Below are 13,307 nucleotides of genomic sequence, written 5' to 3'. Positions count from 1 at the left end.
GTTGCCTTTCCTGCCCACTCCTTTGTAAGCAATCTCTTATTTTATTAAACTTTCCTTTGCCCCATGGACAGTGCCATCTGTTTCCTAAGAGGGCCTAGACTAATGGAGGGCCTCCAGGAATTTAAATGACAGGGCTTGCTACGGCTACTCATTCATCATATAGACAATGGCCACCCAGACATTGGCAATTTGAATTCAGAAAAGTGATTATATACAGCCCCAAAAGTTACTTCACTAGTACACTTGGAGTCTAGATCAGTCCAATTAGACTGGGGTTCCTTCTTTAGAAACATACTGAGTCTGCAAAGAAGAAATATGTGACATAAGTCTATATTGACAACATGGCATTTATTAGAAGTAACTATTAAGTGTTTTTATTCTCATCATCAGATTACATATCTGTGCTAATCCTACTCTATACCACTGAGGGAGTTATTAATCTTTCAGTATTTATAATTCTTCAAATTATAGCCTTTTTTAAACTAAATAAGGCATAGAGACTCTAGGAATGGCCAGCGTGGTCCCAGGTGCAGGGTCCATGGTCATGATAATGGTGCTGAACCCTACAGCAGGTCACCACTTATTTCTGGGCAGTCTGATCTCCTGAACTGGTTGGAAATAAATGGTCTTTTCACATTAAAATGGAAACATCCATTCTCTGTGACCACTTTAAGGTTCTTTTCTCCAATGACTTAAAGATAGATTTGTTTTCAAATTCATAGTCTTGGGCTGGCAAGATGGCTCAGCGTGTAAAGGCACCTGTCTCCAAGCCTACAACCTGAATGCAATCCCCAGGACTCACGTGATGGAAGAAAAGATTTAGCTCCAGCAAGCTGTCCTCTGACCTCCACATAGTCCTTGTGGCCTGTAGGTGTGGTAGTGGGCACACACAATGAATGAAATGTGATTTTAAGAAATCCATAGTCCCATTTGAGCTCATTCTTAGTTATATAGATAATGGTAAATATAATTCTCACTGGGCATGGTGGTTGCAGTCCCAGCATGCAGCAGGCAGAGACAGAACATTCTAAGTTTGGGGCTGTTCTTACACACACACACACACACACACACACACACACACACACACACACACGTACGCACGCACGCTTCCTTATTTTAGAATCCAGTGTTTATGAATTAAAGTATAAATAAAAAACCTCCATTGGTGCCTGCTTCGGACCCAAGCCTCAGGCCAGGCATGCTGTGTCGCCTTATCTCCTCCTCATTAGGCCTTGCACAGAAGCATAGGAACTAAGACGAGTGAGTGGTTCGGACAGCTTGAGCCAGGAGCTCACATGTCCTATAATGATGCTAAATTTATCTAATTGTCCTTTCCCAAGAGCAGTGTTTTCCTAGAGATAGTTTCCTAAATTAGTAAAATAATCTTCTAATTTGAACCATATCAAAGCTCAATGTATGGGAATTATTTTTTTTCCTCTCAAATATCAAAATGACTTCGTATTAGTATTCTCTCAAATATCATAGCTGCTTTGAACTTGCTTGCTTTTTGTGATTTATTAAAACCTAGAGTATAAAAATAGCTGCTGTAGTTAAAGGCAAAGGAAATTAAATCTGAAGAGAAGTTGCAAGTGTCTGGGTTTTCTCTTTCCCTGTCTCTCCCCTGGCCTGTGAACTGCTAGGTCTCCGTCTCCCTTATCGGTTCAGATGCATTTCATAAGCCTGCCCTGCTACACCTCTCTGGCTTTGGACTGATCTTAGCTTTTCTTCTTCATTTTTTTCATTTTTAAAAGAAAATCCTGCTGGTGTTCCCTCGCTTCTTTCTTTATTCCCCTGGGTTTCATATGTATGTTGAGTATGTATCTTTTTATTTTGGGTTTGGTTAGCCAGGCATGGGGGTGTATTTCTGGAATTCCAGCATCCCAGAGATGGGGTCGGAGGACTGTGATTTCAAGGCCAGCCTGAGCTACATAATGAGACCTGTCCAAAGTGAACAAATGCAAAAACTCCAACCAACCAGCTAACCAACCCATCAGACAAAAACTCCACCCAAAAAAGCTAATGGTATAATGGTGGATAAACTGGGATCCAGTCTGTATTCCTCCCAGGCCTTCTGTCTCGCACCTTTATAATTTTGATATCAATATGAAATGCATGGAGGCTGGGTATGGTAGTTTATGCTTTCAGTCCTACACTAGGGAGGCCACGGCAGGGGGATTGCTGTGAGTTAGAGGCCAGCCTGATCTATGTGGTGAGCTCTAGGACAGCCAGAGAGCTACATAGTGAGACCCTGTATAAGGAAGAAAGAAGGGAGAGGGGGCAAATAAATAAATAAGACAGTGCCAGGAGATAGGTTGGAAAGAGCTCACCGCTGACCAATAACTCTCAGAAATAATGTTTAGTTTACATTTTTGTTCAATTTTGACCACACTTTAATTTAAATTTATATCCAGTTTTGAAGACTCTGTGGAGCTAAATTTTCTAAAACTTTGATTTATTCCTACTTAGTATGTAAAAGTAAAATTCTGAGCTTAATAATTAATAACATTATCCTCTACTAGCAACATGGGGAAAAATTGTATGACCTAAGACATCCGTTTGACCACCTTGCCTCTTCCTCTGTCTTTCCACCCTGCATCCTGGGATGTTGGCACAAAGCCAAGGTAGTTTCCAGAAATTGGCAGTTCAGTGCCAAGTGTGCAGCTGGGCCGTCCAACCCTCGCCTCCTCATTTTGTGTACCAGCCACTTCTCCCTTTTCTTCTGAGGCCAGAAATTTCCCGGGGAAAAAGCGTGTCCCAAGCAGGGAAGGCGCACCATCATGTGCTCTGGAGACACACCTGAAGTCCGCAGCACTCACCGCCCTCCATGGTGTGTCCGGGTAGAACGCCCTTGATCTCTCTGACATCCGCGTCTTTTCCATTTGTCTGTCGGTGTTTTAAAAATCTTGCTTTATCCCCCTTCCTTTTAATAAATAATAGTGTCGATTTTTTTCGTGTGTAAAAACAGCGAGGCAGTCAATTCCCAAGAAAGTGCCTGGACCAGGCTTGGACAGGGAAAGGGACACCAGGTAAAGGAGCAAATGACAGCCGGAGAGGGGGGCTGGGGTAGCGGCTCCCCGACGGCTCCTGCTTGCCAGCCCTCCCCTAGGCGGTGGCGGTGGGTGGGTGTGCACACAAACAGGTGAAATTTAGATATTTTTATCTTCCTACGCTCTTCTGAAATACAGCTCTGAGCTCTGTTCACATTTGAATATAGTCATGGTGATGGTTTTTCTTCTCCTTTGTTCATGCACTCTCCACTTCCCTGCCTTTGTGCCCTCGTGTTGGCACTGGTATTCTCTAGGAACACAAGGGATGCCCGTTAGACTGCTGCACACAGTAAGGCTGGCTTCTTCTGGCTGCCCACTGCTGGAGAGCGCTGAGCCTCCCTAAGTGGCCTGTGCTGCTGTTGAGAGCTAGCTGCAAGCTCCCCGGTGGGTGCGTCTGCGCCTCCCCCGTGGGTGCGTCTGCGCCTCCCCCGTGGGTGCATCTGCGCCTCCCCCGTGGGTGCATCTGCGCCTCCCCAGCGCACCTTCAGTCCAACTGGAGTAGCATTCTGAGCCACCGTTTTTTCTTTTGGCATCTGTTCTGGTGAGATTGTGGCTATTTATTTCTCTGTCTAACAAGCAGGCGGGCTGATGGCAGGAGCCAGGAGGAAAAAGGAAGACTCATCCTAGCCTTGCCTCTGCAGAGCAGGCGAGCAGCCTCTCTGCGACTTGATGCGCATCGAGAGCAGTTAGGGTGACCTTCAATCCTTGAACGTCCGGCTAGATGCCTTCAAGTTTTCTGTGTCGGAGGAGTGTGAATTCAGGAGTAGGCTCTAACGTTCACATCTGGCAGTCAAGGGCAGTAGCAATGGCCTGCGGTGTTTCAGAGTCTCTTGGACTCCTCTGATCAACCGCCAAATTGAGGGTTTTCGTGGCTGACACTGGGGATTTTATTAGTCTATGGCTCTTAGGGGATCATTGTCATCGCAGTGGCATAACTTCTTTTAAATTATTTTATATGTATACATTTACAATTATATCTAGTACACATTTTTGTTGGCTGGTTGGTTGGTTTCTTTTGTTTTAGCTTTTGGGGGGGGGGGTTTGTTTTTGGCTTTCTCGAGACAAGGTTTCTCTGTGTAACAGCTCTCGCTGTCCTAGAACTAACTTTGTAGACCAGGCTGGTCTCGAACTCACAGAGATCTGCCTGCCTCTGCCTCTCAAGTACTGGAATTAAAGGTGTGCGCCACCACTGACTGGTGCAACATATACATGTATTTTTAAGTAAACATAAAGTAATGTTTTCCTATGGCTTTTACAGTTATCCTCAGTGTTCTTTACCCCACTCCCTCCCTCTCAGCACTGGCCCCCGTTTCTTCTTCCTGTACAGGCCACACCCTTCTTCCTGTATAGCCAGCACCATGGTCTTTTTTTTTTTTTACTTTCCTGGTAACTTCAGGTTATAAACTCGCCTCTAGGGATTCAGAGTGAGAACCCCTAAATAAGAGGCCACTTGCTCCGTTTGGCTTTGGGGTCTGGGTTCCTCATTCAGTATAATGTGCTCTAGTTTCATCCATTTACTAGCAAAGCTCATGACTCCATTTTTCTTTACAGTCACACAGAATTCCATTGTGTGTATGTACCACATTCTCATTATCCGTTTATCAGTTCGAGGGCATTTAGGTTGTGTCTGTTTCCTAGCTATGAGAACAGAGCAGCAATGACCATGGCCAAGCCAGGTCTGTGGAGTAGGACGTTGAGTCCTTTGGCACATGCCAAGGAGTGGCGTAGCTGGGTTGTGTGGTAGGTCTGCTTCTAGCCCTTTGGGCATTCTCCCACTGACTTCCAGAGTGGCTGCACTAGTTTGCAATCCCAACGGTGGATGAGGGTTCCCTTTCCCCATGTTCTCGCCACATTTTGTCAGTTGTTTTCTTGGTCTTAGCCAATCTGACTGGGGTGAGAGGAAATTTCAAAGTAGTTTTAATTTGCATTTCCCTAATTAATTGCTAAGGACGCAGACGCTTTAAGAGATATTCTTAGGTACATTTGCAAAGATGGCAAAGATTCTCTCCCTCTCTGTGGACGTCCTCTTCCCTCGGTTGCTTTGCTGTTTGCTGTACAGGCTGTTTGGTTTGCTGTGGTTCCGTTGTTAATTGTTGGCCTTGACTCCTGAGTGAGTGGAGTCCTCTTCAGAACATCCTTCTCTACGCCTCCGTGTTACGGGCATTATGTATTGATCTCTCCTCTAAATTATAAGCTAAGGATAGGAACCTATGTACCATCCATTAATGCTTAATATGCAACATAGCATGTGATAGCTTAATAAGCATGTGAATGGATGGATGGATGGATGAGAGTTCAGAGGATAGGATATTTTTACTCATTCACAGATACAAGGTGATGGAACGTTTAAAGGGGCTTAAAATCCGGGCCTCAGTAAAAGATTAAGAAAATAATTAAAAAGTCTACTTTTATCCACAATCCTCCAACAGAGGGTAATATAGACATTCATCCTCTTCATGTTAAAATCCGAAGTTCCTTATATTCTAACCCAGTCTGCCCATTTGAATCTTTCTCCATGCACATCCTATGAACTACATCCCAGCCACTTGCAGCTTCTCATCCATCCCATAGTCTTCCATCCCTGTCCTGGTTTATGCTTTCCTCTGTGGATGAAGAAACAGCTCTCGCCTCAGAAGACAAGAGAGAGTTTGTTCTGGAGCCAAATATGTGTGACCGTGGTCCAGGAACAGACTTGTATCACCCTAAATTCCATGTTCCAGTGGAGTAACCATTTCGTGACGTTGTTTAGTAACAGGACAAGGAAAACCATAAATCAAGACTCTTTTCAAATATATTGGTGGAAACATCGACTAGGTTGGTTACGGTGAAGCAGAAATCTCTGCTATAGGCCTTGGATGTTACCTGACAACATTCTGAGCTTTGAGGTCTGTTCACACTTTCCAAAGGAGTTGCCTGTCAGTCACAATGATGTTAGATCACACACAGAGATGGACAATAAATGGCCATTACCAGGGCCAAAGATGGCCCGAGGTAACTGTCTCTGTGTAAGGAGCCCTGTTGCCTGTCACACAGGAAAAACCAGGGTTGAATCTCTAAGCTGCAGTTCATTTCAAGAACCAACAGTCAGAGAAGACCGGATTAGCATCTGTCTTCCTGCCTTCCTTAGCCAGCAGATTGTATAGCCAGGAAAAGCAAAGGCAGGCGGCCTTCCGGTATAGGCAGGCAGGGCTCAGTGTTGTCTCAGGTTATGTGTTGGTGCCTGTCTCTCTAGTCTCCTCCATGGCGCAGCAGTGTGAGCACCAAGGCCTCTCAGAGCATGACTTGCTTCTGAACAGTGCCATCTAGAATGAAGGGTAGTGCAGAGTAAACAAACCATGCGTCGTGTGTGTAGATTCCTTCCTGCAGAGTGAAGTACAGATGTGGCTTAGAGTGTAGACTGCAGTGCCTGTCACCTGACCCCAGCACCTGGACCTGCAGCGTTCCAGCCTTCCATCTTTGCATTTTGGCTTCTACCACATTCTAGATGCCCACAGAGGGGAGTCAGGCCGCCTGGGGACACAGATTTGCTAGTGAAGCTGGAGAGTCGAGTCCAGCTGCAGAGGCAAATCATCATCTTCGTCGTCGTCGTCGTCGTCGTCATCTTCATCATCATCATTCAGAGAAAGGAGCCTGTGGATGGACAGGTGGCAGGTTCAGATGGGTGAGCGTGACAGGCAGACAGCAGTTGAGTAGACTGAGTCAGTAGGCTAAGCCAAGCTGAAGTTCCAGGGCAGTTGGGAGTTCTCTCTGGGGTCTCAGGTGTCTGACGGCAGGTCAGTGAGGCTGTTGCTGCAACAGTGTTAGTTATCCACCACTTTATGCAGTCCAGGGAGGGAAGCGCCCCCTTTTCTTGGTCTAGTGTGTCCAGTAAGTTCTAGGTCCTGATCCCCCCTACAGTTTTGATATGTACACGTGCCATAACAGTCTTAATTCATCCTGGTAAGTGTATAGGACAGCACCCTTTCTACTCCCAGGAATAAGTTGCTTTTCAGTCTGTGTTGCCTGGGTGCTGCAGGCCACATGGTGTGGTTTGCCTGTCTACCCAGGTATGCAATCATCCTCTTAAAATGGAGTCAGTGTCTGAACAAGACATGGCCTAAAGAACTACTGTGTCCATGGTGTGACGTAACTTAGAGCAGGGCACAGCCTGGTCTCAGCATCAGTCTTTCTAGGTAAGCACTCTCCTGCTGAGCCATCCCCATCCCAGAATACTTTTAGTTCTGTTTTTTGAGACAGGGTCTCACCTAGCCCAGGCTAGTCTTGAACTCCTGATCCTCCTGCTTCTACCTTTGAGTGCTGGGATTATAGGCATGCACCACCATGACCCGTCTCCATCTCTCCTTCTCTGCTCTCCAGTGTGTTAGCAGAGTTATTAAGGTCTGGTGTCCCTAACAGGACAGGTGCAGCTGTCCACAGAAAGCCAATTACAGGGATAAATTGGTCGTGAAAGTCAAGAGTCAGAGAGAGAGACAGAGGCAGAGAAAGGAGAGAGACAAGGAGAGAGGGGGAGACAGGGAGTGGGGGCAGACCCAGTCAATATGACTCATCGAGAAGAGGGGCAAAGAGGTCCACTGACTCATTCCTGCTCTACATCCATCTTCAAGGTCCTAGCATGATGTATAGGTTTAAGTAAAGAGCTAGAGTTGCACACAACTAAGCAATTCTGGTCAGGGTGTAGTCCTGTCCACTGACGCGCCATAACTAACCCATCATTGTCTTAGCTCCAGTTTCTCCGCAAGGTCCTCCAACAAGTTGCTCGTCTCCTTGTGTCCCCTCCGCCCAGCCCTGGGCTTCAGCTGTTTTCTCCTCCCAGCGTGAGAATTCTGTTTCTTGGGGGCCATTGATTGTTTCAGCAGTCTGGTAGCCAAAGTGAGGGACACTGTCTTTTAGAATATCCTCGATTCTGTCAGTCTGGTTGCAAGCACTCTACTCTTGAGTCTTAAAAAATGTACGATTTTTTTTATTCTGCATGTGCCTGGGACCATCCGGTACTGTAGCATGAATCTTAAATGGTCTTATTAATGAGAACAAACCCAGGGCCAGTTATTGGGGTGAATGCTGGAAGATCAGAGAAGCAGAACAAGTCACAGCTTCCTCACCTTGCCAATTCCTCAGCTGATCCTGTTTCCTCAGACTGGAAACCTCTGAGTCCTCATCCAGAATGGGTCTCAGCTGAACTGTTGTTCAAAAGACTAAAAGCTTAACCAGGCCTACTTCCTGGTTTTCACGCCTTATATGCCTTTCTGCTTCCTGCCATCACTTCCTGGGATTAAAGGTGTGTGTCACCATGCCTGGCTGTCTCCAGTGTGGCTTTGAACTCACAGAGATCTAGAAGGATCTCTGCCTTCAGAATGCTAGAATTAAAGGAGTGAGTGCCACCATTTTCTGGCCTCTGTATCTAGTGGCTGTTCTGTTCTCTGACCCCAGATAAGTTTATTAGGGTGCACAATATTTTGGGGAACACAACATCACCACACAGTACCAGTTGCTCTTGCATTGTTAAGAGCAACAGAGCCCCTCTCAGCCCTAGTGAGCTTTATTGAGGGTCCTGGGGTGCAGGCTGGTTAGTGGCCACCGTGTCAGCACTGAAGGAACAGTGCTCACCCTCTGCAGCCCGGGACTTCTCTTAGACTTTTAGGGACCTTAAGTTGGGCCTAACTGCGATTGGTGGCTTTGACAATGAAAAGAGACGAGCCAGTGAAGTGAAGCGGCCTTGGAGGTGTTGGAGAAGCTGTCTTCGTATATACGTTAGCGAAAGAGGCACTCAGAAAAAGCACACATCCAGATGTGGGTATGCGCTTCCCGAGGGAGAGTCGGGAAAGTAATTAATTGTCTTGGTATTAACCTCATATAACATCTCGGAGCTCTCAAGTTACAGTTCACAAGGTTGCTAAGAAACCTTTCTCTTCTCTCTTCGTTAAGTGGGATAGCTGAAGTGGCTCCAGAATGCCTTGAGTGGAGTTATAGAGGTGAAACCAGGAGCTGCTAGGTTTGCACGGGGTGGGGGGGGTGGGGTGTTGGTGGTGCCCTTCCCCGCCAGCAGCTTCCTGGGGAGATTCCTAGAAAGTTTCAGGCTGATGGCTGAGGAGGAAGCAGAGTTTTACACAGTTGGTACTCATGTGGGACTCTTGCTTCTCTGCTGGCAGAGGCTTCCGTTGGATCCAGGGGACGCCTTTTCCTTCGAGGGTCCCATACTTTCTCCTGCTGTCTCTCCTTCTCAGCCAGAGTCCCCCTACTGCCAGCCAGTGGCTCTTAAATTCACATCGTCTCGTGTTGATTCGATGAGGGGTGGAGACTTGGGGGGAAGGAGTGAGGAAATGAAATTTATCGAGGGAAGTGGGATTATTGTTTGTTTTTGTTATCTTCCAATTTGTTTATTTGTCTTACTGTATTGTATTCTATGGTGTTATATTGTATTGTATTTTCTTATTATTCCTCAGATGACTGTTTGTTTTCTAACTAGAGACAGAAACGGTATGGGTCTGGGTGGAAGGGGAGGTGGGAAGGACCTGGGAGGAATAGTGAGGGGAGACCGTAATCTATTTCAATAAAAGAAAAGAAAAAAAGGTGAGATTAACTCCCAAGTGGCCTTCCCAAGAGAGAGATACATACACGCTCCCACCTAGATTAGTGGCGTTGTATAGGACTGTTGTCAGTGACTGATAGAGACTGAGGTCATCGTTACTGAGATTAGTCATCCTTTGTTACTGTGTTGATTTATGTACGGGTGTGTGTGTGTGTGTGTGTGTGTGTGTATTCACACACGGGCTCGTGTGGAGGTCAGAGGTAACCTTGGGGAACTTAGTTTCCTCCTTCCATCATGTGGTTCCTGAGATGGAGTCAGGTCCTCTGTCAGGTTTGGTGACAGGAGCCTTTGTTGGCTAAGCCATCTCACCTGGCCCAAGACTGGTGGTTCTTCGAGGACACCAGGGACCAAACTGGTGAAGAATCCACCAGGAGAGGCAGTCATGTGCTGCTCTTCCCGCCAGGTCACCTTCGTGCCTCTCTCTTCTCTCTCCTCCACCTCTCTCATTTTGCTTGTTTTGTAGGCCACTGATGAATTACGTCTCTCTCTCTTGTTCGAGGGCTACACTGATGGACTAGCTTATGAGTCACCATGGGCTTGCCCTCTCTTCTTACGGGGAGCTCAGGCCTGTCTTACCTGCTACAATGTGACTGGCTTATTTTTCTTACAGTGTGTCTTTCGGTTACATCTGTATTGTCTCAATGATCGTGTATCATCCTTTTATGGCTGAATAAAATGTACATCATATACAATATTTCTGTATATACCACATTTCTCAATCCATTCCTCCATTGATGGATACCTATGTCTCTATTTATTATGACCAATGCTTCAGTAAATGTGAGAATGCAGCTGTCTCTTTGACAGACTGATTTCATGTCCTTTCTACAGTAGCAGGTTGCTGGGTCACATGGTAGTTCTGCAAATCTACCATACCATTTCCCACAACCACAATAGTAATTCACAGTCCACCAATGGAAGTCAGCCTTTGCCCACACATGCTGTCCCCGTGTGGTTCTGGTTTACACGAACCTGATAATTTGATATTAAGCATTTTCTCACAGAGGTCTTGACTGTCCTAACTCTGTTATCTATTGCCCATTTTAAGTCAGGTTATTTTTAATGCTATTGGATTGAGTTCTTTATATATTCTAGATATTAACCCTTATCAGATGTATAGTTCACAAATACTTTCCCCCATTCTGTGGGTCATCTCTTCACAATGTTAGATTGTTTCTTTTGCCGTGCAAAAGCTTTTTGGTTTAATCTGATCTCATTTGCCCGTTTTTCATTTGTTTCCTGCTTTAAGAGTCTTAGCCTGCAGTCAACAAATCTGAGATTGATTTTTGTCAATCTGACTAATCTGGAGCAAGTCTTTGTTTTCAGAGGTTCCATCCTCCCCAGTGTTTCTGGTGGGTAGATCAGAAGCAAAGAATAATTACGAAGCTGGGGCTTAGTTGTGTTGCCCTAGATTGTGTAATGTGACAAAACAGTTATAGTTCAGGAGTTGCCTTGCTGTGCACCTGTGACTTTTGTCTATGAACTGAGTGCTGCAGAGGAGAAGCGATGCCAGTGTAAGACACTGAAACAGAGAAAAAGATGGATTGTCGTTTATAATAGCCAATATGTTATATGTATTATATATCAGAACAAGCTGCTTCTCCCTGGTGATAAGGACAACTTTTTTCTGATTAAAATGGTAATAGAGGGAGATGGAAGCAAGAGGACCACATAACCTGTCTCCAAACAAAAAGGTAGTGGTAATAGAGCATGCTGGGACACTGTGAAGTCACAACTGCGTGGCTCTTCTCACTCCAACCACCTGCAGTGAGCTACTGTTCATTTTTTGTATGGGTCCTTCCAGTCTCTTCTTTTGAATATGTGCTCAGTACCCTTTAAATACCTTTTAAGCCTAGGTCAAATGTGTTGTCCTAACCGCTCTTTATATTAATATGTCATAAGCAGTTTCTCATGGTAGTGAAAACATTATTTCCCACTGCTGCACTGTATTCCACTATGTGTAATAAACCTGCCCAACCTCCTCATTGTTTCTATGATTTTTAAACAACATGTATTTATTTTTATGTATATGTGTGTTTGCCTGAGTGTGTGTCTGTGTACCATGTACATGCAGGAGCCCGCTGAAGTCAGAAGTAAGTAGCAATTAGATCCCCTGGAACTAGAGTTATGGACAGTTGTGAGCTGCCATGTGTGTGCTGGGAACCAAACCCAGGTCCTCTGAGAGAGCAGCCAGTGCATCTGGGCATCTCTCCAGCCCTGTGTTAGTGCTTTGGTTGTGTACATAGAGGTGGAGCAGTGTGAACTCTAAGGAAAAAACGGCCTCATGTTCTCTTTTTTCCTCCAGGTTTTGGACTCCCCTCTTGCATCAGACCTCTGTTGCCATAGTCCTCTGAGTGCCGTCTCAGGACCTGGGTCACCCTCATGGCACAATGGCCAGCCCTCAGGAGCACCTGAGCTGCTCCTCTTCACCACACTTGCCCTTGACTGAGAACAAAACCTCTAGTGGACGCAATGAGCTTGCCGCTATGGGGAACCACCCTCCACCCAAGCTCCCTGAGGACCCCCAGGAGAAGGCTGTGCAGCCAGAGCTGATGGAGACCACGGGCAGCCCCATCTCTACAGCAGTGTTGACCAGTGTGAGCGAGGATTCCAGGGGCCAGTTTGAGAACAGTGTTCTTCAGCTAAGGGAGCAGGATGAATCAGAGATGACGGTGTCTCCGGGGAACAGCAGCGCTGTGGATGGAGAGAGCACGAACGGAACTGAAGACATCAAGATTCAGTTCAGCAGGTCCGGCAGCGGCAGCGGGGGTGGGTTTCTCGAAGGGCTGTTCGGATGCCTCAGGCCCGTGTGGAACATCATCGGGAAGGCATATTCCACTGATTACAAACTTCAGCAGCAAGGTAAGCGAGAGCACGTGAGTCCTGGGAAGGCCCTTCTTGGACTACACAGCCTCCCCCCTGCCACCAATGACTGGTAATCTTTAAGGAGTGCACCGACAGTGAGGTCAGGTGACCACCCTGTTTCAGCTTCCTACAGGCTTTCCGAAAGTCATACTTGGGGGTTCCTTTTTACTTGAAGCCAAAATAGACTTTGTCATCAGGCAGCCTAATGGTGTATACAGTAGAGTACACACATGAGGTCATAGAAGGAGGCGTCAGCGCTCCCATTTATTGTCTATTTTCACACGTTTTTGAAGATATCTAATATTTTTATATAGTTGTATAGATATATAACTTATGAATAATTGACATCGTGGGTATGTTTAGGTGTGTGTGTGTGTTTTTTTTTCTGGAGCTGAGGACCGAACCCAGGGCCTTGCTTGTGTTTGCTAGGCAAGCACTCTACCACTGAGCTAAATCCCCAACCCACGTTTAGGTTTTTTACTGATAACTTATAGAGTCAAAAAGTCTGATGGCAAAAATCAGGCATAGTAACATGTGCTGATAGTTCCACTTATTCAGAGACTGAGGCAGGAGGATTACTTGAGCTCAGTTCAGCCAATCCTAAGCAACATAATGAGACTTCCACCTGAAAAACAACAACAACAACAAAACAAAACAAAAAACCCATCTAAACAAGTTGGACAACCACTAGACTAGTTCAAACCAAACTGGCACCATGCTATCCCTGAGGATTCCAGGACCGCCCTAGATTGTAATAAAAAGGAATTCTTGTCTTGCAGTAAGGGCACACAGCAGCCTCATACTTTGAG

At 45.9% G+C, this 13,307-nt stretch overlaps 1 protein-coding gene across 6 annotated transcripts in view; it reads left to right on the top strand.

The window, feature by feature from the left end:
* Positions 1-13,307, top strand: part of Map3k13 (mitogen-activated protein kinase kinase kinase 13) — a 175,648-nt gene that overhangs the window by 108,937 nt on the left and 53,404 nt on the right. For 5 of the 6 annotated variants that reach the window (XM_052740089.1, XM_052740087.1, XM_052740086.1 and 2 more), the window contains one exon: positions 11,939-12,495. In XM_052740089.1, coding sequence (XP_052596049.1) covers positions 12,024-12,495 — 472 coding nt within the window. In that variant the 5' untranslated portion in view covers positions 11,939-12,023. Of the gene's footprint in view, positions 1-3,569; positions 3,589-11,938; positions 12,496-13,307 lie in introns of those variants that run through there. The other variant, XM_052740091.1, reaches the window with a different exon arrangement.

Source organism: Peromyscus californicus, unplaced genomic scaffold (genome assembly GCF_007827085.1).
Source record: "Peromyscus californicus insignis strain IS unplaced genomic scaffold, ASM782708v3 Scaffold_16__1_contigs__length_79575227, whole genome shotgun sequence".
Lineage (NCBI taxonomy): Eukaryota > Metazoa > Chordata > Mammalia > Rodentia > Cricetidae > Peromyscus > Peromyscus californicus.
Note: the sequence above shows the minus strand (reverse complement) of the source record. Positions and strands in the feature narration are given on the sequence as shown.